Genomic DNA, 25,312 nt, shown 5'->3' on the forward strand with positions numbered 1-25,312 from the left:
AATATATTTGAAGTGGAGAGGCGGGATTCACCAGGCAATGCTCAGAGCTCAGCACCAGCTGACGTTTTTATTCCATTTTCTTCCAAAAACATCAATCTATGCCTTTTTAAATAAAAACCATTAATTTGAGAACAATCCAAACCTGATGAGAATTCAGTCGCTGTAAGATACAAAAAAATAAACTGAAAGTTGCCGGACTTGGCTCCCCTGCCGAGGAGCCGTCGTCATGGACACTGCTGAGTTTCATGCCCTCAACAACACTTAATGGTTCACAAACAGACACGAGAGCGCTGAGCAGGTGTAGCGAATGCAGAAGACACAAATGTACCAGAGGAGTGCTGAGGTAATAAGATGAGGAGGCGAATGGACAACGTATAAAACTGCGACATCATGCGCCGTTCGCTGGCGTAATGACATGGAAATGCTACTCCGGCAACGCAAGTCTGGTTTCCAGCAGCCAGATTAGTCTGAAGCATCTTCAGAGGTCGGTGCAAACGGAAAAGTTTCCTCCTTCAGCGTGTTGGGTGTCTGCAGAGATGTTTGCTCGAGTCTTTTAAGAAATATTACCGTCAGACTTTACTGTTTGTAGCCTTTTCAGGACTTTTTCCAAACTTAATCCCCTTTATTTGAGAGTATGTTCCTCCTAAACTCGGGTCTTTACCCATCTGCCCTTATCCAGGGGACGGGGGGGGGGGGGGGGGGGGGGGTGGTGGTTTAAAAACAACATGATTGACACTTGTCAAAGTTGATCTGATTTGCTTTAATTTAAGAAAAAAATAGTTAAAACTTCCAGTGAATCAAAGCCTGGTTTCAGGAAACCAGTCTGCGCTTCGGAGGATGAAAACTGGAACCTGATAAGTAGTCGATGGCAAGAGACAAGACTTGGGCAAATACATTAAAACATCACACAGTGTGGACCAGACCAAACACATATTACAGTACTTTGAATCACAACCTCCCATGATGCTGCTGGCTTGGTATGAAAAAGGAGCGAGCATTCAAACACACGTATTGAAAATAGCAACGCTTTAATTAATAAAGAGCGATTTTTACAAGACTGCAATGTCGAGCTAGCTAGGTGATAACCGGCATTGACATCCATGGTGTTTTACAGAGATGCGGGTTATGGTAACTGGGTTTGAAGTTTGATGGGTTACTTGCACTTCTCCATGCGAGGCAGCCTTCAAACAGTTACAGATCCTACATTGTAAAACAGTTGATTATGAATGTCAATGAACGTTGGTGTGGAGAGGTAAGTAAAAAATCTCATGGAGAAATTTCCTTAACGTTTGTCCAAACACGCCGGTAAGAGAGAGTTCACACAATGGTCATGCTTTTACCGGGCACACGAGCCAATAAAAAGACGACACTTAATCATGCAAAAGAGACAGTTTCTTTGTTTTTAAAAAAAAAAGGGAAAGAAAAACAAAAAAAAACTCCTTGAAGTTCAGATATCATCCATCCTTAGTGACCTTGAATAAGAAGAAGCTGCGCTTTGATGATGACTTTGGTGCAAAAAAATGTTCCTGTTTTGAAGAGGACAGACCCTGTCCTGTCCACTTCCTTGATGAAGACACTCTTGGTATAGACCAGTTGTGATAGTTTTACCCCTGACCCACCCTCGCAACCCCACCCACTTCCTCCTTGTGTTGGACACAAACATCACGAACATCGACCCTGCCCACCCACCAACCCGCCCGTCCCTGGATGATGACACCTTCAAATTACAACCATTCAAACACAGATACAGCAATAAATTGTCCCACGTACAGTTAAGTCATCCAATGGGGCTTTGATCACTTTACAGAGAGAGCACGTCTAAAAACACATGAACAGCATTACCTATATACAGAAGGGACACGGTAACAGTCAGAGGTTGGCCCAGGATGGATCGAGTTCTGCGGCGGGACTGAAGTGCTCCCTGAAGAAAGCCTTCAGCTGACAGAGACAAACCACTGGAACAAGGAGTGATGGAGGAGAGTGACTACAGCGGACCTCTTGCTCAGATGGAAGATGAATATCTGACACAAGCTTCTCTGCTGACAGCAGAACTGTAGCTGCAGGGAGACTGGTATTTGCGTACCACCAGTTATCAGTTCGACTACGAATCGCAGAGGATTTGGTCAGACATCACCAGCTCGTGGTCTGGTTTTCAGGAGATGAGTGATCCTTAAGCCACCTTAAATCGATGTGTTGTACAGACTCAGACACGGTCACAGAAACACTATATGCTAAGTTAGCACACGCTACCAACTCACTTAGAGAGCTTCCATCTCTAACCGAGGAACAGGACCCTGTTTATCTCTATGCGAAGGCATGTGCACACGAACACACATACAGTACATGTACATAGAACAGACACAATCAATAGAAAACGACTTCATCCCCGATCGATTATTGCCCCTTTCCACTGTACATCCCAGCAATGATTTTAGGTTTTTGTGCAGCAGAGCATTGTCCCCTCTTTGAAGGTTTGTGCTATATATATGTCTATGTATATATTTATATATAATCATCCGACTGTGGGTCTGACTTGACCTTGGATCTGCTAGAAAATTCACATTAACGTTTAATACCTCATTAAAGCCACCCAATCTCTGGCTGTCGGAATTAATCTGTACGCTGTCACTGCAGGCGTTACTTGGGACGCGATCGAAAGAAATTACCCTCGATTGCTTTCCGATGGTCTAACTGGACTCCTCTCGGTGACCTTTAGTTTTCTCGTCCTTATATGCTAAGACGGGTTGTACATATCGAAGGGTTTCAAAGTCCTCCAGTTTTAGGTTGGACATGTGCTGTTCCTGTTTTTCTGACTAATTTTGGACAGGACAAATGCTCAGGACAGGAAGGAAAGCAGACCATTTCTGATTGGTTAGACTGAGAATCACCTTCCTCTGTCTGGCTCTCAGTGCATTTTTTCTCTTACTTTTAGAGCAGTACGGATATAACAGAAGAAGGTTATAAAACAACCGAAAAAGTGAAAAGAGCCTACTGTACAGAAACCTCCAAAAAGTACAACACGACAGCAGAAAACGCCTCCGAACAGGCGACAGATGTGGGACAAAGACAGTAATGACACAATATTGCACAGCTGCAGATGAGGAAATGGAAAAGAAAAACACAGAGTGTACAGCATGTGCCCGAGTAGCAAAGCTGGTGTGAGAGCTTCGTTTACATCCAAATGCTATAACCGGGTCTGGCTCAGTGCTTTCATCAGTTAGTGACACGTTGGCACCGACCGGGCGACACAGGAAGGATATCAGGTACCAAAAGAGACACACAGTTCACGCCCTCAATCTACAATCAATCACACCAAGCATGCCCACACATGGTTTTACACCCTCAAGGGAAACTACAGTGTTGATGCAGCACACTGACATGTAGAAAGAAAGGGACACGCACACATTCAAATCATAACTCGTGAAAAAAGGTGATGGATGACACACAACTAGGAACCAATCTGAACAAGTGCTAAAATCACCTACACAAAAACACACCCTTGGCAAAGTTCACATTGAGTAAAGTGCCAGCAAACGATCCAGTCGGAGAGAGAGATGTGTGTCCTCTCCAGTCGGATTCAGTTGTGGGATGGAGAGAGACACGGGTAAGCATGGGTTTGTACAAGGATTTATCAGGATGAGGGGGTCTGGAAATGTTCAAATTGCTTCAAAACTTCCACGTAGCTGTCAGTCTCCGTCAGCAACAGGTCGTAATTGCCATTGAAGGTGGCAAATCAAACATGGGTGGATGAGTGGGGCTGGTGCGGAGCCTCTGGTGCCTCGGCACTGCACTCGTAGGTTCAAACACAGAGAGATCAGTGGCCACGTGAAGAGAGGAGAGGAGATTAGAGGATTAGGTGACAACAAACTGACATCAGCATTTCAACTTTTAGCCATCCTCCGGTCCTCTCCTCCCTTTCCCTCTCTGCCCTCTTCTTTCTTCCTCCTGCTCTGGATTTGGTTCTGGATTTGTGTTTGCCATCGACTGTTTCTCTCCACCTCTTTCCTCTTAGCTTTGCTGCCATGGTAACATCATCCCTACATGAAGTGCATCTGCAGAAGATTGGGGGAGAATCGAGAGTAATTTAGTACAACAAAACACCTCGTCGTGTTTTCCAGGCATCTAATGACAAGCATATTACGTGCCGCGGTGCCAGGAAAACGGGCTCCAAGGTGCCGGACTGTTCAGGGAGCACTTATGTCATATTCTGAATGAGCTGTCAAAATATATTTGTTTGTCCTTCAGAAACTGGTCGCCTTGGCAGCTGATAATTACTTGCTTTGAGGCGCTTTTTACACACTTTGAAGCCAGTTTTAAATACGTGGCACAAATCTTTGAACGAGGGCTTCAATTCTCTTCTGACACGTTTGTGTCAAAAGGAACTGAAATCTTCTTTTTACACCTCGGTTTAGTGTGTGCAGTGCGTCTCATTTATTTTGTGATAAAATAAGCAAAATCATTTTTCTACTCTCTAATTATGTAATCATCATTTATCAGAATTGTGTTCAATAATCCCCAAACGGCTGTCTCTATAGCAACAACTGCAGACATCTTTTCCCCCCCTTACTGCTCCTCCAGCAGTTTTTTGGTAAAAGAGAGATAAACTGACCTCTTAAAGGGGAACTCCGGTATTTTTAAACCTGGACCTTATTTCTGGCATGAAATACGTTCATCTACTCACCGAGAACAGTTTGGTGAAAGTCGGCGTCTTTCAGAAGATATTTAGATAACTGGAGATCCATATAACGGAGTGAACGGGGCTTAGAGGATGCAGCCTCTAAATAAGGCATTATCTGTCTTTATTTCACCAATACTTTAAGAAGAATGAATTAATGAACGTGTGCTATAGCTCTGTTAGCTCATAGCTGCTGTTAGCTCATAGCTCTGTTAGCTCATAGCTGCTGTTATGTGGCTACTTGCAGCTATAGGAGAGCTAACGGAGGGATTTCTACACAGGCACTCTACTGGGACCACTTCATCCACACGCCCCCCTGCAGCACAGTTTATTCACTCCGGTAAGAACGTCCATCTCACTGAAAGTCATCGTTCACGTTGTCAAAATTTGATAAACATCCTGCCATGTTGCACAAAACTATCAGCAGCAAACTGTGTGAAGTTAGCCGACTGCCACAGAGCACGGAGTGAATAAACTGTGCTGCAGGGGGGCGTGTGGATGAAGTGGTCCCAGTAGAGTGCCTGTGTAGAAATCCCTCCGTTAGCTCTCCTATAGCAGATGAATGTATTTCATGCCAGAAATAAGGTTTAAAAATACCGGAGCTCCCCTTTAACTTCCATGTCTGTAGAACGTCGACAGAGTGTCCTACACAGCTCTTTCCCCCTGTTTTTAGTCTGCATGCCAAGTTAAACTAGCAGCTCCTTGGTGTACCGTGCGGTTACATGAGCGCCATCGGATCGGATTAATGGCTAAATTACAATAAGACTGAGTTATTCAGCTCATCACAGATGGAGAGGGACGCAGCTTCATCTCGCTCTGCGTTCGCCATCTTTCTGAATGCCTGAGTTTGTTGCTGTTGGTGGTGAAGACGTCAACAGGAAGTGGCTCTATTAGCGATAGCTGAAATGGGGACAGCGCCACCTATCGTACCGGGGTATGACATGCTTTGTGCCAGTGATTCCATTCATTCACCGCCATATATCCAAGGATAATTACCCTCAGATAAGGAGCAGAACCCAACTATAGTCATATAGACCCACTGAGTGTGTTACCTGAGTTCCTGGGATGGGTCCAAAAGGATTGGTAGGTCTCAGGACAGGCTGGTTGTACATGACAGGCTGCGGGGGCATCATGGGAACGCCTCCCATCTGATGACTCATCTGAGGAGGAAGCTGATTACAACAGAGGTGGAGAAGGTGGAGGGTGTAAAGGGCAGAGAGAGGTGGGCATCCAGGGAAATTTAGTATCAATAAAAGAATTATGTATGGGTGACTCAGACTAAAATGGAAGTTGTTCTTTACCATTCCATACACAGGCACTTGGGGTGTCGTCATAGGAAAAGCCACTGGCGCTGGAGCCTGTGGAGAAAAATATGGAGCACAATATATCATCTTGTGCTAAAAGTCAGTTAAAAACAAACCTATCCTTTGAGCTCCACTGGCTGCCCTTAGCCGCCCGCATCAGATCCAAGTCCCTGATGTTAGCTACAAAGAGCTTAATGGAACGGCTCCCATCTACTTGAATGCTCTTGCAAAGGCTTCTGTCCCAACTGGGTCCCTCCGTTGGTCCCAGGATTGTCGTCTAGCAGCTCCTACACCACGCCTAAGACAATCCAAACTCTGTTCATGTGTCGTCCCACGATGGTGGAATGACCTACCGAGCGCTACCAGAACAGGGGCGTCCCTGTCTATCTTCAAGAAGCTCCTGAAAACCCAGCTCTTCAGAGAGCATCTCCTATCCCAGCACTTACCTTGTACTTCCCTACCCCCTCTATCTCTGCACTTTATCTTTCTGCACTTCCTTCTATGCCTGCACCCTATCTCTACTCTGTCCCCTCTGACAGAGTCGGACTCCTGGGTTCCTTCTATGTAGTTTATTGTTAGCTTATTGTTAGCTTATTGTTAGCTTATTGTTAGCTTATTGTTAGCTTTTTATAAAGCTGTTATATCTTCATTTGTAAGTCGCTTTGGATAAAAGCGTCTGATAAATACAGAAACAGAAACATCACAGATGTACCCCAGAAGTGTTTCTTAAACGATATCCAAGACAGAAGTCTGACATTTAATGAAGTTGACATGTGATGTTGGTGGAAAGTAGAACAGAAATAATTCCTGTGGCTATTGAAAATGTTTGTAGCACCAACAGGACACGAAGTGTAGATGTTAACAGCAAAGATGGGAGGGGGGGGTCAGGATTAAATCTTGATGAAACTTACATATCCAGTATAGATCATCCCATTCTGCAGTGCGTCAGGGGGAAAAGAAGAAAAATGTTAACAAACTCAATTAATCACAGAAAAATGAAAGCTAAGCTCATTCCTGCTCTCCGGATGGTCAGAGAGGATAAAGCAGACATTCGCCATGACAGAATCACTCGTATTTTCTATTCATGTCATGCCTTTTTCCTCTTTTTTTGCTGACAAAATGACCAGCTTGAGCTGCTACGCCGTCCAAAATGAAGATGGGATCAGATTGAATGGAAGAGACGTGCAGATAATCAGAGTGGGCACCGAATGAGATGCAGAAATGATGGTGTCCAGAATGGTTCTTCAAGCTGTGTCAACAATTCATTGTGGCAAAGGTTGTAAAGATGTACTCATGTGCACGGACTGATAGGACTGTTCAGGGTCCGTCATTAATTACGGTTTTAGCACTTGGCTGCTTATGCTTATGCAGCAAAGTGAAAAATGTGTTTTCCAAGTGCTACCTGTGTCCCTGGGATATTTATGTTGCCTTTCAAGACATCTGACTCTGATTCTGCTCTTCCAGTGCAACATATTTTGCTTTTGGATGACTCATCCTGCATCCTGGGAAAGTTTCATCTAAAAGCAAACATAATTACAGTGACAGGCCAACAGGACGGTTATAAAAAACATGACTTTTAACGATAGGGATAGAGTATTTATCAGCGTGTGCTTGGTTTTAAACAGCAGTGTGAGGCAGCTTGTCCTCTGCCAGACTGCAGTATTATATTTTTCCTCTCAGTTCGGTCTTGTTATCGGCCCGAAATTCCACGTTTTTGTGATTCTGTCACAGCTGAAGAGTTTTACTGTAAAACAGTGCATTTGTTTCAGTCCAAAACACATGTTATTCTACTTCTTTTAGCTTGTCTTTTGGGCTCAGAAGGAACCTTTGATGATATGTTAGACTCACTCTACTTTTAAAGTACATATAAACTAAACCTTTTTTTATGTGGCCTCTACAATGACCCCTGACTTGGAAAAATCCTACATCCACCATTAATAAATGGGCAAATCAAAGGGTTAATAAGAAATAGATGTAGCCATAACGATAAAGTTGCTGACAGGTTCTGAATCCAAAATATTTCCTGGTCAAACAGACCACCATCTCATAGAATTAAATGAGAAAATGTACTTTTCTTGATGCCTGCACCACATGATCTTGGCACTTGTTGGCCTTCCAGCGTGGAAATGCCCTGAGATATCCCACCAACTTGCAGTTAGTTTAATTCTGCTGAGTTTTATGCTTGAAATGACATCCAAACTATCCAACAACAGTGACAGAAGAGCATTGCCAGTGGGGGAACAGCTATTCACATCCATATTGTCTTGAGTATCAACTGACTCATGCAGCTTAAGTGAAAGCACACATGTGGAGTTAACTGAAGTCTGGAGTCTCATTGACTCGAGGACACAAGCTTTGAATCTTACTGGCACATAATAGTGAATGAGGCTTTTATTTTACCATCTGAGGGACGGGCATGGGTGCAGGTGCCATGGGATGGGTGGTGTGAGTCCAGTTGGTGCTGGCGCACATGGTCTTTGACTGCCAGCCACTTCCACCTGTGGGTTTCTTCTCTACCAGCTGGCTCCACTGGAGCTCTGGCCTGATTAGACACACACATGGTGAGTAAAAAATGTAAAATCATGCATCTTTAAAGAGATCGGACAGCAGCAGACTGACAGCAGGATCATTTGACTCTCAGTTTTTGATGACATGCAAGCCCACTCACTTTTTAGCTGGCATCCCCCCAAACTGCAGGTCTGAGAGAAGAGATAAAACATTTTTAAAAAATGTGAAAAAGAAGCGACATGCCTGAGAAGAAAAGCTGAAAAATGAAACACTGTGTACTCACTGCCAACCAGGTTTGCTAATGAAGAGTCCAAATCACTGGGCAGCATTTTCCCAGAATGCAATGGGGCTCCTGGGCTGTGAATCTGAGTAGGTGGGGATGGCTTTAGCAGGTCACCTTATGTGCAACGGTAACCATGGTAACGTGAAAGGAGAGAAGAGTGAAATAAGTCTCACGGCATGAGGCGAATGTTTCATGTCATGGACAGTTTCAGCTAGTCTGTGCTCGTTTATGTGGCACAGCTAACATATGATGCTAACATGCTAGCATGGCGTGTCAGCCGTGTTTGGTTCTGAGTGCAGTCCTACCTCCCCAGGCGTTGTTATTGTTGGGCACAGTGTGTGTGGTCTGGATGGGGGTGAAGCTGGGCTGCAGGGTGAACAGCTCACTGGTCAGGTTTGGCACACTGCGGGAAAGAAAATTAAGATTTATTTCTCATCTTATGCTCAGATTTGTCATGGCAGACAGGTGAAAGGTTAAAGAACTGATGTAGGAGGGTAAAACTGAATTACTGAAAGGCTTTGCTCAGTGTTTATATTGTCTGACTGATGATAATGGACTCACTGGCTGTTGATGGGTACTATGGGTGAGTTGGAGAAGAGATCTGTGGCCCCTCCACTGCTGTTGGCGCTGCCCACTGACTGGATGCTGGGTGAAACATTGGGCGTCTGAATGTCGATCACCTTATGACCGTCCTCCTGCATGGAAAAACACCATCATTTTCTTTCTTTACACCATATATTTCCAGCGTTAACCATCTTGTAAAAATATCAATCTTTAAAAAAGAGGACAGTCAAGGATCTTTTATCTGAAAAAAGGCTCTGCTGAGAGGACTTTTAGTTCATTTCTATTCTCTGTGCAGCTCTTTATGCTATGGGCCAGCAGCCAGCGGCAGCCAGCCTATTTCACTGTGCTGCAGGATTAATGCATTAGTCTATTCACTTTTAACAATGCTGTGGAGCACAAAGAGACGTGACATATGGACTTCAGCCTATTTCCTCATTAAAAAAACAAATCATATTGTAGTTTAATCATGCAGCATTGTTTGTATTCAATATCTAGCTGCTTAAACCCATCAACAGTATGCGCATGTACAGTTCAGGATGCACTGCAAATGTCCTGCCTTGTGCTGCTGCAGTCTGTTGTCCTCTGTCTTGTCGTCCATACGGCTGAGAGAGATCCCCGCGCTGGAGAGAGATGACACCGCACTTGATAAGGTGCTGGATCTGAGAGTGAGACACACACATACATTTCTGCAAAAAGTTGAGAGTTTAGATCTGTTGTTGTACTTGTTTGAGTTGTTTAGAAGTTGTGCCGTTGTGCTTTGTAACCCTTAAGGTAACCTCATCAAGATCTCCATGGATCTCCAGGCTTGTCATTGAGAGAGAGCCAAGCTGAGAACAAATTCAGGTACTGACCCGAAGATGCACAGGTAGAAAGGTTTGGGAATAACAGAGTAAATCAGGATTGATACACTGAAGATTGCAGTCCATTTTGGAGTGGTAGAGCGAGCAATGGACACCTCCAGAAAAGTTTTCAACCAGTAGTAGCTGTAGTTATAAATGTGACTCAAGTCGGCCAATCGATGAGACCAATCATTTGCTCCTTTGAATTTATTGGCATTGACTGCTGATTGTTTCACGAGTTCAGAAAACAATTCAGTCGAGCCATTAGTGGCATCGGCCATTTAAAAATCTGCATCGACCAACTTCAGATGTGTTTCCACTTGTGGTTTGCCAATCACAGCAGTTTCTCAGAGGAGTTATTTGCATCTGCCTGATGGCTCTGTGTCCATTTGTTCACCAACTTTGGAAATAAAAAAGTAACTGAAAGGTTCAAGACTAATTTGCATGTATGCATTTGCCCCTCGATGCCAGGTTGGCGTTGCACTCGGGACGGTATTTCTTACATTTCAGCTGTAGGAACAGGCTCTAAACTGAGTTCCAGGGGGACATTTCACCCTCAGAACAGCCCTGGTATGGAGGAAGCACATTTGAGATTATGGGGGACTTGCAGCACTGTATTTTTCAGGCTTCAATAGATTGTAAAATCCACTCGTTTAAAGTTGTTCTTCAGTTGTTACTGTTTGTGAACAACACAAGAACAGCCAGCTGCAGCCTTAATCAGCTGTGAAGACAGAGAGCACGAAGCTGCAGTGGTCCCACAAGCTCCACAATGAATGAGGAGAGCTCCAGTTGTGACGTGAAATCAGTGAAATCAAACCTTTAAAACTCTAATTATTTCAGTCTGTAAAAGTGTGTAACAGATCTTAAAAGAATGCTGCTGATGCAAACCTCCTGGTTTAACCTTCTCTGATCAGCACAGCAGTGCCGACAGTCTGAGGGGAAGAAACACGCTTCAGTGGACTTAATTTACCTTCTCTTAGACCTTAATGGGAATGCAAACGAGAAATGCAGAGATGGTCTTTTGGCTCTTTGGGCAGTTCTGGGTGCAGCTGGTTGAATGAATCCTTTTGGTCAAAACTCAAAAGCTGTTGAATGGATATGTTGGAATTTGGCACAAATGTCCGCGGTTCCAAGCACTGGTTAAGCTCCGGATTATAATTACTAAAAGAGTGTTTATGAAACATGATTAAAGAACTTGGGTTTGAAAAGTGAAGCCAGGGAGGAAGTGCCTTTCCCAAACATCTCTGGTTCCAAGAGATTCCTTTTCAAAAGGGCAAACTTCTCTAATTTAATACTAAACCAATAAAAAATATGAGTTTGCTCCCTATGTGCCAAAAGTCTATCGTCCCAATATGACATATACATTAGGAAGGAATACTTTTACCAACAGGTGACATCAGAGTGGCTGTACCACAGGGCTACAGAGTTTGTGATAGCTTCACTGCTAGCTGCAGACTAGCATCAGTGCATTAAGGTGCCCATGTTGCTTTAGTAATAGTAGTTTCAGTATTTACAGCAGGAGCAACACCAACAGTCGAGGTAATATTTCAGATGACACATAAAGTGGTTGGTACAACAGATCTGAGTTGCTTCATCGCCCTTTGATCCTACCTGCTGGCGGTGGACAGGTCCTTGAGCTTCCTGCCCTCCAGAGAAGCTAAATGCTGCTCCAGAGCCTCCAAGAGAGAGCTGGGAGCCTGAGTGGGGTGAGGGGGGTACATGGAGTTGAAGAGATAATATTAGCTGCACAGCCAAGTAGACAAAGTGGGGCACATAGCTCTCTTTTACCCCAACTCTGCTCACTTCTCATTTCACATACACACAAAAAGCAGGTGCAAAATTAAGACATCACCCTTGGATTCACTATCTACTCTACGGCAGCTCTTTTGTTCTGATTTTGCATTGGACTTCATCAGGTTTGGTTGACCAACATGCACACATTAGCCTTGGGTCATGCAAGCGAGTCCGCAGCAGGACTGACAGATCAGGGTGGAGCAGAGCATTGTTGCTGAAGAGCTCCAGAGTAGAAACACAACAAACACGTCTCTGAACCACCTAATGAGCCCATGCAGAGGCCAGCAGTCCACAGACGCTCTCAGAAGCACACTTACACACGCCTACACAAATAAAATTACATCCTAAGAGTTAACTCATGGATTCCACTTTAGATCTAAAGCCAGACTGTGTTACTGATTAGATTTTGTTTGGAGATTTATCAGCAGCAAGGTTTCCTACTGGAAGCCAAGTAAGTTAACTCGGTGAAATGCAAACGTCTGGTGAAAAACCGGGTATACACATTGAGAAGCTGGCCTCTTTTGGAAAACGAAAAAGGATGGATGGGTTCGTCTGGACCACATGTGACACCTTGGTTTTCAGCCAGAGCTTTACATTTCAGCATCAGAAAGGACAATGCAAACACAACAGGCAAAGAAAAGATTTCTCATATACTTATTTTAAGGGGGGAAAGAGAGTAAAATGCGAATTCTGGATATCCATCCTCAGAGAAATCTAGAATATGCTAAAGGTTTAAAAGTAAAACAGACACAAATCTAGAGCTGAGTAAAGGCATGGGTCACTGTGTGGTTGAATAAGGGCATATAAGGTCTTCATAAGCACTACAAACATGACATCAGTTTTTAAAAGTCTCCCTTTTCAGTCTCTTACATGATTTTGTCACAATGTAAACATCCAATTATTCATCCACTGAAAAGGATAAGCTGTATTAAAGGCTTTAGGATGATATGCAGTACTAATGATGGCATTATATGCACCTATCCAAGGCAAATTTGCAGAGACCTATTCAATAAAACCATTCGCTGCTCTCCCCACAGCTAATGCAAAGGGACATAAACTTTAAAATTATATATCTGAACACTGCTTTTATTGGCAAAACCTATTTCATAAAGTTGTGCTGGCTTGTCTGCATGGTAAGACATTGAGTAAACAGACAGGCCTTGGTATTTACATTGGGAAAATGCCAGAAGGAGGGCTGGAATTATTCAGTTAGCCCCAGCCGAGGACTTCTAAAATGAATCTGCAAAAAAAGGCTATAAACTTTGGTTACCCAGCTGCTTAATTCTGTTTTAATAAAATCTTACCTTTGAGTAAAATTTGTTCTGCAATAATTCAGATGAGAATAAACATGAAATTCCTCAAGTAAAGCCTAATAATTGTGGGAGGTAAAGGCTATTTGCAGGTCTTTATTTGTTGTTTCCTCTCTATTCTAGACTCTGTTCCAACAGAAAAGGAGACAAAGGCGAAGGAGTTAAGAAGAGTGAAGAAGAGAGGAGGAAGACGGGGCAGCTGCAGTGTGGGCAGGTCTGTAGGGTGAGTAGGGAACGGAGCGTTTAGAATGAAGCATTATGGGACTGACTTGGCGGTTTTATAAACTGGTTGACTGGTTGATTGACTGATTGAGATGAGATGTAGACTGACCTGTGTGAGATCGGGGCTGTCGCCCTGATCTATCCCAACTCGCTGTGTCACAAAAAAGGAAGGAGGGGTAGGGGAGGGAGGAGGAAGGCAAAATAAAAAATAAACCAAATGTAGTAAAAAAAAACAACAAAAAGGAATAAACCAAAAAACCCAACAGACCACAGAGTTAAAAAAGGGGGAGAGGCACGTGAAGGAGGAGGAGGAGGAGGAGGGAGAAAGAAGAATCAAATCCAAGCATTCATTACTTCATGCAGTGGCTGGAAAGGAAAACAAATAAAAGACAACAGAGGGGGAGGGGAGGAGGGCACATGCACACACATACAAACAGCTATATATACAGAGTATATGCCCACACACTCACACTAATATACACACACACACACACTGAAATCTGGAGACTGGTTGGAAATGAATGCTGAGCACATCGACTGATTGAACAGGCCGGGCAGAGAGGGCAGACAACAGGTCACGTGACTGCGAGGAAGAAAACATCCAAAAGGAAGACACTCAACTAATGTTGACTTTGAACAGAAGGAGAAGGGAGGGACACAGATGACACACAAAACAGACAAACACATTTTGTTAGACAGGTAAAATGAATGGGTCCTTAAAGTCAACGTTAGTCTGCTCTGTTTCTTTTTTCTTTGGATCAAGCGGCTGCACCCCAAACCTTCTTCCAGATATGAAAGAAACCAAGCAGTGCGAAAAGCCTTTGAAGATGGCGCATGGGAAAGTGCTGTGCAGTCTACAGAGGATCAAACTATTTATATTCAGTGTGAAGCCTTGTAGGGACTCCAACCGCTCACTGGATAACAGCCATTAGATACATAAGTATATTTTTCTTAAGAAAAGGGAAGAAAATAAACTGGAGGAAAAGGGGACAGAGATAGTGATAGAAAAAGAGCTTGCTTGGGCATGCAGTGCAGGCATGTAAACAGGCAACGCACGAGGGGTCCCTCGACTGGAAGCTGTACATGAGTGGCTTTCTGATAGGCTAGGACTCAGCCAGTAATAATTGTACTGATGTAAACCCCCTTCCCAGGTCAGGGCAAGAGAGGGGCAGAAACACAAGAATATCTAGATGCAAAAAGAGACTTGGAAGATTAAGGAGAAGAAGCCCCTGGACACTGATCTGCGGTCAGTTCGGTTATGGACATATCGACCGTAAATCAGCACCTCAGGGTGCGGAGCGAATCTCAACGGGTCGAAGTGTGTGTTTGGTTCAGCTTAAACTCTTTTGAGTGACAGCAGAAAATGAAAAAAGCATGTTTGATTGATCTGTGACAGCAGAAGAGAGGAGGCCGGTGAGATTCACTCCAGACAGATACTGCCATCCTTTCCACAGGAGTTTAACTCTGTGTTTCCTCTTTGGGAGACGGCAGGACGAACAGACATTACCTCTGCCACTTTGAGAAACTCAGACAATTTGGTCATCCTGTTGAGGAAGGTCTTGTAGATCTCCAGAGCTTCTTTGCACTGGTTCTTCTTCATGTCAAAGTATTTCTCTGTGTGGCAGAAGACAGGAATCAGCAAGACAAATCGCTCTATATTTTTAGATAAAATGTATGAATTCAGAGATTTAGAAAGCCAGACAATCTACAGAAGCCATTTACATTTTAGTCAATTATGCCTTTGATTTAAAAGGCCTTCTAAAACCAGAGGGAAACCTCAAACTGCCCACCTTTCCTTTCTCCATCCCTGAAGAAACTAGAAACTTGGAATAAAACCCATTTGAGAGGCAAGTGTCAAATGAAGAATGGACTTGAACGTCTCTTTTTCTCACCATGAATCTGGCACAAGTCGTTTGAGTTGAGGAATTAAACACTGAAATGAACCAGTTCTCAGCAGAAAAAGCTCACTTTGCGTGAGCCGTGCGTGTGATTTACCCAACATGTTGATGACGCCTTCATTGTAGGCAGCAAACAACCGTATGGAGTCTTTAAACAGTAACATGAAGGCTGTGTTGATCACGCCGTTAGTCAGCTCGTTGGAGTTCGGCTGCAGGAACAAAGAGATTTTTATCAAGGCGTCGCAGCGACTGCTTCTGTCTCCAACATGAAGGGTTCTGCGTGTTCACCTGGAAGTCCAGCAGTGCGTCCAGCTGGTTCTGAATGATGGGCAGAGTCTTGATCAGCTTCTCCGTGTTCATGGTGCGCATCACGCCGTCGGCCCTAAAACACACAAGAATACAGGCACGCCGACAGCACACTCATGGAGCTTGTGAAGCATGTTTCATGCATGCAATCAATGCATGTGTGCAGCAGGGTTACCCTCTTTTCATCTTGGTGAAGTCCACTGCTGCTAGCCTGTAAGACATGGCTTTCTCATTCACGTAGCGGCTGTAGCGTCTGATGAAGGTCGACATGTTATATCCTGCAGGGCAGAGAGGCGGCGCTGTGGTTAGAGGCCGATCACCTGTTTCCAAACGCCATCATTCCCTTTCAGCTTTTCTGTGCATGTGCCTTTCCTAATGTGTAAAACCAGCTCTTGTACTTCATTACTTTTGAATTTATGTCGTTAGTTTTCTTACTAGAATGACACACTGAGCATCACTGGTTTCAATTTCCAGCCTCATTCCCCGGCTTCTTGTAGCAAACAAAGAGCACCTATTTCAGTAGCTTTTTCGATCCTGAACCCTTTGAAACGGCCTCTGAACAGTGGCTTATTGATGGTGTTACAGAGCCAGGGAGAGTCCGACAGAAAGTCATTTTGTTAGACGTACAGCATTGCTGAGTCTACAAACAGCCAAATGGCATTAAATCACCTTGTAATGCAGCCTTATCTAGAAAGTTGTTGAGGTTGAAGAGCGTGTTTCTGGAGGCAAGGTACTGCATCAATCTCTGAAGAGAAAAAACAGAGGACAAAGTTAGTTATTTATCTCCTCCTGACAGGACGACTCGTGCACACAGTGACACATGCGCACGCATGATAAAACCATATTTGTTGACAGACGTTGTAGCTTTGAGAGGATTTCACAGAGGATGAGTTTTCTCACTTAAAGCGGCTCTATGATGATTCTTCCCGGCAGTAGCTCACCAGACTCCAATGTTGCAGCAACTGTTTATGTGTCTGAAGTCGATGCTTCTCAGAGTGAGACTGTTTTCCTTTGGCTTATATTCTAACTCATCGGCTCTTCTACTTTTGTACAGAAAAGGAGTTAATTGAGGCGCTGTTGTTCGAGTTACCCCCGAAAGCTCCTTTTATACCAGACAAAAACCTACCAACAACCATAAACATCTTCATGGCCAGTCTTTTGTGCCAAATAACTAATGCGCAACTATCAAAAATCACAGAGGCAAAGACATCTCCAACTCTTTCTTCTCTCACAAACTCCACCTGTTCCAACAGAGACCGAGCAGCATGCAGTCAGTATTAAAGGGGAACTCCGTTTTTTTAAAACCTAGACCTTATTTCTGGCATGAAATACGTTCATCTGCTCACCAAGAACAGTTTGGTGAAAGTCGGCGTCCTTCAGAAGATATTTAGATAACTGGAGATCCATATAACGGAGTGAACGGGGCTTAGAGGATGCAGCCTCTAAATAAGGCATTATCTGTCTTTATTTCACCAATACTTTAAGAAGAATGAATGAATGAACGTGTGCTATAGCTCTGTTAGCTCATAGCTGCTGTTATGTGGCTACTTGCAGCTATAGGAGAGCTAACGGAGGGATTTCTACACAGGCACTCTACTGGGACCACTTCATCCACACGCCCCCCTGCAGCACAGCTTATTCACTCCGGTAAGAACGTCCATCTTACTCAAAGTCATCGTTCACATTGTCAAAATCTGATAAATATCCTGCCATGTTGCACAAAACTATCAGCAGCAAACTCTGTGTGAAGTTAGCCGACTGTCACAGAGCACGGAGTGAATAAACTGTGCTGCAGGGGGGCGTGTGGATGAAGTGGTCCCAGTAGAGTGCCTGTGTAGAAATCCCTCCGTTAGCTCTCCTATAGCTGCAAGTAGCCACATAACAGCAGCTATGAGCTAACAGAGCTATAGCACACGTTCATTCATTCATTCTTCTTAAAGTATTGGTGAAATAAAGACAGATAATGCCTTATTTAGAGGCTGCATCATCCCATCACCCCTAGTTATCTAAATTGCTTCAGAAGGACGCCAACTTTCACCAAACTGTTCTCAGTGAGCAGATGAACGTGTTTCATGCCAGAAATAAGGTTTAAAAACACCGGAGTTCCCCTTTAAGTTGAAAAAATGAGGAGAAGCTGTGACGTCATCGTTGGCCTTTCTGCTGGTTTCTGAACTCTGTTAGTATTTGGAAGGCAAACTCCTCCACTGGTAATGGGAAAAAAGCTCAGGGACTCCTCTCCAATATTGTAATGTAAAAAAACTTTGACCTCACATAGCATTGAGAGACATTCAGCTGAGTACGTCACATGAAAGAAGCACGGCTGCAAACTCATTTGTCAATAACCACACTGGGCTGCTGGTCAGAAAAAACAAGGCCGAGCAATCAGCACGTCCTGATAAATTTCCCAACGTGTCACTACTCGAGCATGTAAGAGCTTTGCTGTTTGTGTGCTTTCAGAAGGTCGTCCTCCCCGCAGTGATCCGTGCCTCGGCCTTTCTTTACAGTCTGAGCCGCTCATCATTTAGCATGTTTGATGTTTGCCTTGTTGATCTTGTGGGATGAGCAGCCGAGCGAGGTGATTTGTCATGCCGGCCATTGAAATGTCAGCGGGGCACTTCATCAGTCTGTGTTGGACACGCGACTTCAAAGAATCTCACTGTGAGAGAGTTGCTGGAACCTGGTTAGCAGCATGTCAGGTTTTCTTTGGACAGATCAACAACTGGGGTTGGCTGGTGTCCTTCTCATGCTTTCGTTCAAAGAGCGTTTAAAGGAAAAGTAGTTGCTGAAAGTTTTCTATTCCTTTGACTAATTGAGCACATCGAATTGATTCTCATGAGAGGGTGTTCTACTTTCTTTGCTTGCAGTTAAATTATTTAGTGAAATTCATCGCAGAGCAGTTGCTCTGCCTTTCAGAGGATTGTTTTTGCTTTAATCTCCTTTGTGACCACAAAACAGGAGAGAACTTGTTGTATTTAGGCACCTTTTGGATCTCGGTGCATCGACGTGTTTCGCTCACCTCATTGCCGTACATCATGAGGTGGTGTGTGGTGATGAGCGCTTTGAAAACCACGATCCAGCTGTTGCTGGCTGTGCGCTCCAGCAGGGTGTCTGCCAGGTGGGGGATGCTGACGTTCAGCTCATTGGTGCAGTGGATCAGGTCTGGAGGACGGGGAGAAAACCAGAATGTAACAATGCAAGAGAAAGGGTAAAGAAACAGGTGTGAGGCCGAGAAGTTTGGTCAGCTCCCTCCTTTCTCTGTCTGTAACTGTGAGAAAAAACTGCAGCCATGTGGCAAAAGCTCTCAAGTTGAGTTGGGAATCTATTCTAAGAGAGAACAACCTGGCTGCAGTCACATTAACTGCATTAAAGGCACATGAATCTGATTGTTTTAATAATAGACTGTACAGATAGATGAATCAGAACCACACCTACTGCATCACCAACACATTTTGTGTCTGTGAGGATGGAAATGTACACCATGAGGTCAATTTAGTTTCAGCACAATCAACAGCCACATATTTAACAAATGATGAATAATGGATCTTTTCTTCCTGAGCATCTTTGTCGGTTAGCTTAAAACAACCCGAACGTTCATTCATTCACCCGGAGTATAAATTACCCGCTCAAAGCAACATTTCAAAAGGAAAGTAGCTCAGTTTCATGGTGAGCTTCAGATTCAAACGTCTGACAAACAGCAGCCTGAGTGCAAGTTTTATCTTTACAGCAAAAATGATGATGTACAGAAAATCAGGTGATTAAGAATTCGGCATTAAACATACAACTGGGCCGGAGGGTAGGAACAGTGGCCCATATTCTTTATGGATTCTGGCTAACGCTCAAAATGAGAACTATGTAAGGCATCTGTTAAATCTCAAAGATTTACTGAGCCCTTTTAAAATGGCACAAGCGTCTCCTTCTTATACGCCTTGTTATACTCCATACAGCGCTGTACTCTGTGAAATCTGCAAATCACGGCTGGGATTCCAAAATATTTCATCTCTGCAACGAAAAGGCTTGTGTCTGTGCATGTTTTCATAACCGCAGGTTGCATTCACTGCATAAATGCCCCAGTTATCTGTTCAGTGGCATATATCTGCAGGTTTGACATCTTGTCCTGGATAAACTACTCACGTTATGTAGCAGCAGAAGCATAAAGTTCACAAAAAGCTGATTCTGGTGAGACTGTCAGTAACTGGGCCTGTGATGGGGTCATAGCTGATGTTACGATACGCCACAAATCCTCTTCAATGGAAGATCTCACGGTAAAAAGAGGCAATGTGAGGTTATCAGGACTGAATTTCAGCCGTAGTATCATCAGATGAGATGAAAATAAAGCAGAATCCTACAAAAATCTGTCTCAAGACCCTGTTTATCACGGCTTATTTGAAATATGAGCAAAGCCCTCCTCGTGCACTAATGTCTCGGATAGCAGAAAGTCCCAGTTGGTAAAGCAGCTACATGTTTGTTTGAAATCCAAAGCACCGTCTTTATTTACCGTCTTTTTGAGCGTAAAAGCCTCAGCAGGAGCAACACGGTCAATAATAAGTAAAACAATATTGATTATAGTTTCCAGACACATTCAGCTCTGCCTGCCATAAAAAAAATGATAAACTCAGACTGTCGTGACATCTGTCCCCTGCTTCAGGGCCAAATATCAGTCCAAGGTCTGGACATGTCTAACACCTGGGATTGGAGAGTAAATGTAAACCATAAACACGCTTTGATTAGACACCAGAAGCCTAACTTTAACCATTCCAAATCCCTCTCTGGAGGGTAGACGGATATCTGCCTCCACCCGTATTTTGCAAAACAAACTGTTTATTTAGTATTTATGTGTATAGTTTTACGTCTAATAAGCTTTACACATCATTGACTAAACGTCAGACTGAGCACTGTGGTGGTTGGAAGACAGCAGAGATTACAACTTGAACTTCCAGTTGATGAGTTTTATGGGGGTAATAATGGGAACATCTGTATGCACACCCCCCAGATGTTGGTGGAGACTAAAACCAGAGCAAGACAGTCAATCACCAGGCAAGAAACAACTCCAACTGAATCATAATGGCGCCTTGTAAAGTCTTATTTACATCAAAGTGTAACTAAGCTACTGCTTGGCCAACAAGTTCAGCCATTTTATCGTAAAGTTAATGTTCACGCTACATGCAAGCGGTTGAATATTAACCTTTCGGCGAAGTATTGCTAAACCAGTCACCTCTGCTTGAATATAATTACATTTAAACTTTCCCAGTCAGATATGTCCTTACCACATCACCTCTTTGGGTGATAAAACATCGCCTCAGACTCAACCATGGAAGTGTGACAGTGTAGATAGCCAGAGGGATGTGATGGAGCATCAATTATATGGAAGCCAACTGGAACTGATGATAACCTGCGCTCCACACTGGAGATAATATAAATCAATAACTTGATTAGAAATTAGATTTATGGCAGCAGTGTGGGAGAGGACGGTGTTATCTTGGTAATTTCAAGACATGTTTAATGCTGGTTAGGATGAAATAGAAGACCAGCATCTGAAAGTGTGTGTGACAGAAGGGGTTTCGGCTCATAAAGAGACTTAGTGTAAAAAGCAATAAAAGTTTATTCACTCTGTTTTAAGACCTTGGCTTCAGATGAAATGAGAAATATTGAGGGCATGAAATTGTACTGCAAGATAAGGTCATTAAAACGGCACATATGTGGGGGTAAGGGATTTCCATTCAGGTTCATTACGGTGCCTGTGAGGCAGCGCTTCGTCATCGATTGTATTTTTTTGGCCCGTTTGTTTACTTTATTTGGAAGAAAAGGCTAAAAGTATGGCGGCTCTCAACTGATTTTGCTGCTTTTGAAAAAATTTGAAAACATTTCAAGGTTACTGCCATGACACAGAGCCAAGGACGTCATGCACTGAGTAATGCTTCTGACTGTGCTTTGAAACCAGAAGGTCATTTTTGACCTGATTATGCTTCTATTATTTCATTTCTTTGTCTACCGTGTTCGCCATCATCATCAACATCACCAAGCAGACTGTTTAAAAGAAAAAATCTGACCTGAATAGCTTCAGTGAGCGGCTTTGCATTCATTATGAACAGCATATGAAGAAATGACCCAGAAATTAATCTTTACTTTGTGCTGTTCCTGCACATGAATAGCTAACAAACCTGTGAGATTAGGCAAACTGATCCTGAAACTGATCTCTCTTTTCAATCTAAACCGATCAAAGTACACTGGATTTAACTTTAAATCCAACCGATGTGCAAGGTCAAGACTTCCTGTTCTGTGCATTTATTCAATTAAAATCAATCAAAAGCTGACAAAAGCAGACTTAATCAAATGCCGCCCATCTTTTTTGCTCCCCACAAATTGTTAGTCTGCACCTCCAACTCTTGCTCAAACGTGATTATTGGTTAATACCACCTGGACAAAAATCCCTTCTCCTCCCTACACATTCTGCATATCCATAACCTCTTAAACAGCTTAACAAATGGATAACATCCAAAATCAGAGTCTCATTTTGTTATATCTGCTGCCATTCCTGCTGACTGCTTTTATAACTGTTCCATTTTCCTGTCTGTTGCCTTTCAGGTCTCTCTTTCCCCGGCAAGTTGAACAGGGACGGACTCAAATGCAGTGACAGTTGCACAAGGACAACATTCGTCTCACATAAGTGAAATCACAGAGCTTAAGAGTGCTCATGGCTGACTCATCTGAAGCTCCTTGGCAGCACTCGTTTTCTTTCTTCCCTTCCTGAACAAGGTCTTCTCCAGACGCACGATTAGACCCACTGACCTCCTGATCACAAAAACATTACCTGCTCGCATCCTTGCCTCATCTAAACTATGCAATTTCCGGATATTGCATCCAGCCGCAGACAGAGAACAGAGTCCCTCTCGCTGAAAATAGAAAGCATTTCATAGTGAAAGCTATAGTTACACGTCTTAGAAGAGTTAAATCTTTTTTTTTAAATGCAATTCGAGCTTCCAGGGGCGATGAGTTGAACCAGGCTTGGAGTCCCTTTGCAAAGCTTTGCATTCCACTAAAATTCAAAGTAAGAGCAAGTTCAGCAAGAAAAAAATGCCTCATGTAGCCACAGCAGAGGGAAGGAGCTGAAAAACTGACCCTTCCTTTGAGAAACTCCTCTGTCCTTGAGAGCAGTTGTATAAAATCCACTAGTTGTATTTTCGGAACTTGAGTTAAGCGGCATTTACTTGCTTGTTAGATAACCCAGATCCACGCTGAAGGTGGGCAGCCTTCTACCATTTAATATCGACATGGCTGCACTGTTCAGAATAATTACCCAATAACGGTGCAAATCACTTAATGCACTTTATCTGATTATTTTCAGCACTTAAAGCAATACTAAAGAAGTGTGTACCGCAGAAAACTTCCATCTCTTGTAACACAGTAACCTGAAAAAGGTGCACAACAGTAACACCACTCAGAGTCTGAGAGGTAAACTTTTGGTGGCGCTCACCATCAGATAGGTTTGGTAGAAAGTCCGAGCAGCAGTTAAGAAATGCAATAAAACCTTTGACTCTGCTGCTCTTCGGAGAGCCACTGCATCACTGACTTTCTGAGAAGGGCAAAGTAGTGTTTAGATGTCTTCTGTTGGTGGAGGAGCTCACCATTCCCACTGCTCCTCTGCTGTGGACATCACTGAGTAATCTACTGCCAAACTTGCCGCTGAAAGGCCGGGTGTGCAGCTGGATGACTGACTCTCAGGCTGTTGGCTACATGCCTTGTGGTGTCTCGGAATGATTTATCCACATTTCCTTCGGATTACTCCGCTCTTTTGTCTGTCTGTCTGTCTGAACCTGCTGTCCGTGCGTCTGACTGGCAGCACCACTGATTAGTCGCGCTCTCCATCGATCATACCGAGTGATTATGGAGAAGCAGAGACGCTAATAATCACCAGGTGAAACCCACACGCGAGGAAGCTCGTGCAGGTACACAGTGTACACTCGGGTCGTTATCAGAATGTGGAGATAAAGAAAGCAGCATCGCTGCGCTTTGACGCCTCACTGTAACGCCCACCGGCAGAGGTAGAGCACACGCACGGTGTGCCAGTATCCCCCCAGCACCCCAGGACGGACAGCAGGACGCCTGTTAATGACAATGCATCAGAGGACGTGACCGTGAACCTGAACGCCGGGTTGTGGAAACGAAGAAAATGTTGGTGATGCTGCACAGTAACGCACATTCTGTACGGAGGTGTCTCCAGGGGTTGTAGTGCTGCTGCTGCTGCTGCTGATAGTGGCGTTAATAATGGATAGGCCCGCACTATAAAGCGGCTGGATGCGATATGATTAGCCCATACCAGAGTGGCCTATTTCCCCTGAATGACATGCCCAGATAGTGCCTGCCTGTCGCCCCTTATTAAAATTTACTCAACACACTGATGCTCGCGCGCATTGTTGTGTGTTTTACGCTTCGCGCCGTAAATCACATACTAAATGTGAGGGAATGTGATGGTGCCTAATTTAACAGGCTGGCAAACATAACCGGGCCGGATGAGAGAGGAGGAGGCGTAGCAGATGCTGTTTATACAAGCTGTCCTTTGTGAGGAAAGATGCATGCAGGCTATCTGTTCTCTAAGCAGTGATGGTATGCTTAACCTACAGTCAAGGTGTTTCTTCTTGGGTCCGCTGACTTCATGCGTCGTGGCCTTGCAGACGGCTTTGCTGATGGCAGACCCGGTCATGCTGTGCTGAGCGGCGGCGATCCGGTCCGTCAAAGACTGTCCCGACATGTTACGGTGGAGGTGGAGGAGGAGGAGGAGGAGGAGGAGGAGAAGGTGGTGGTGGACGGGAAGGCAGGCGGAGTGATGTCCGGGTGGGGGGAACCGGGGAGGACGATCAAAATGTATTTAACGTCAGGGAGGAGGGTAGTGCCCTCTGTGAGAGTCGGCCGGAGGAGGAGGCGGGCAGAAGCAGAGTACACCGACCAGGATCCGGTGGGAGAATTCATGCGGCAGCCAAATATAATAAAAGGAAAAAATACAGAGGACCGTCACATCCAGAGAAGCATTTAAAATGCGGCCAAAGGCAACAGGATGACCCAGCTGTAGAAATGATTCAAAACGAGGAGCTTAAAAATCAGTGTGCAGCCCAATCAGAGCGGCCTACACCAGAAGCTGGAAACTACATTAATGTAAGACAATGTACAGTGCGCTGTGATGTGTATCCCTGAAATAGATGCTGCCGAGGGTGCGATGCCGGCGGCGGAGCCCGTCCGAGCGAGGGCTGAATCCGAAATAACGATGCCAAAAATCTACAAGACAGCCGGTGATTCTGAAATCTGTGCGCTCTCCTCTATAAGCGAGGACTCATTTCTCCAAAACGATATGAAACAGCATTGTCCTTTCCACCTTCTCCTCCTCGTCACCCGGTTTCTCCTCTGAATGTATGCAGCGATCCGACCGCAAACACCTCAGTGATCCTCACAGCACCCCGCGATGGCAGCATCTAACCCCACCGCTTCTTTTTTTTATCCCCAGTCTTTTTAATCTTCTCACAAAAGGGAGTATTTCCCTTTTTGAGGTTGCCGATAGGCCAATTCCGATTCCCTTTCTCTTTTTTTTATTTTGTCAGTCAAACTTGTGTGTAAAATGGC

General features: G+C 44.1%; 1 protein-coding gene across 4 annotated transcripts; it reads right to left on the minus strand.

The window, feature by feature from the left end:
* Positions 1–62: 62 nt before the first annotated feature.
* Positions 63–25,312, minus strand: LOC140279881 (phosphatidylinositol-binding clathrin assembly protein-like). 4 transcript variants are annotated; one of them, XM_072375095.1, is made up of 19 exons: positions 24,320–25,312; positions 18,720–18,862; positions 16,373–16,448; positions 15,879–15,981; positions 15,686–15,779; positions 15,495–15,606; positions 15,007–15,113; positions 13,609–13,650; positions 11,785–11,870; positions 9,891–9,954; positions 9,332–9,465; positions 9,076–9,173; positions 8,771–8,884; positions 8,648–8,678; positions 8,380–8,521; positions 6,891–6,914; positions 5,977–6,033; positions 5,728–5,847; positions 63–4,052 (listed from the first exon to the last, which is right to left on the minus strand). In XM_072375095.1, exons 1-19 carry the CDS (start codon positions 24,447–24,449, stop codon positions 4,038–4,040), a joined length of 1,692 nt encoding a protein of 563 aa, XP_072231196.1. In that variant the 5' UTR covers positions 24,450–25,312; the 3' UTR covers positions 63–4,037. The 4 variants fall into 4 exon arrangements, with proteins under 4 accessions (XP_072231196.1, XP_072231194.1, XP_072231197.1 ...); XM_072375093.1 differs by having other exon boundaries at positions 9,891–9,993; XM_072375096.1 differs by lacking the exon at positions 13,609–13,650 and having other exon boundaries at positions 9,891–9,993.

The sequence above is a fragment of the Leuresthes tenuis genome, unplaced genomic scaffold (genome assembly GCF_036924035.1).
Source record: "Leuresthes tenuis unplaced genomic scaffold, fLeuTen1.0.hap1 SCAF_21, whole genome shotgun sequence".
Lineage (NCBI taxonomy): Eukaryota > Metazoa > Chordata > Actinopteri > Atheriniformes > Atherinopsidae > Leuresthes > Leuresthes tenuis.

Excerpts from the sequence above, each read along its gene's own strand:
- LOC140279881 (XM_072375093.1), bottom strand. The coding sequence starts at position 24,449 with ATGTCGGGACAGTCTTTGACGGACCGGATCGCCGCCGCTCAGCACAGC. Across the intron at positions 15,114-15,494 it reads AGGCGTCATCAACATGTTGG|AGAAATACTTTGACATGAAG; the intron begins GTAAATCACACG and ends TCTGCCACACAG. Across the intron at positions 8,679-8,770 it reads ATTAGCAAACCTGGTTGGCA|ACCTGCAGTTTGGGGGGATG; the intron begins GTGAGTACACAG and ends CTCTTCTCTCAG.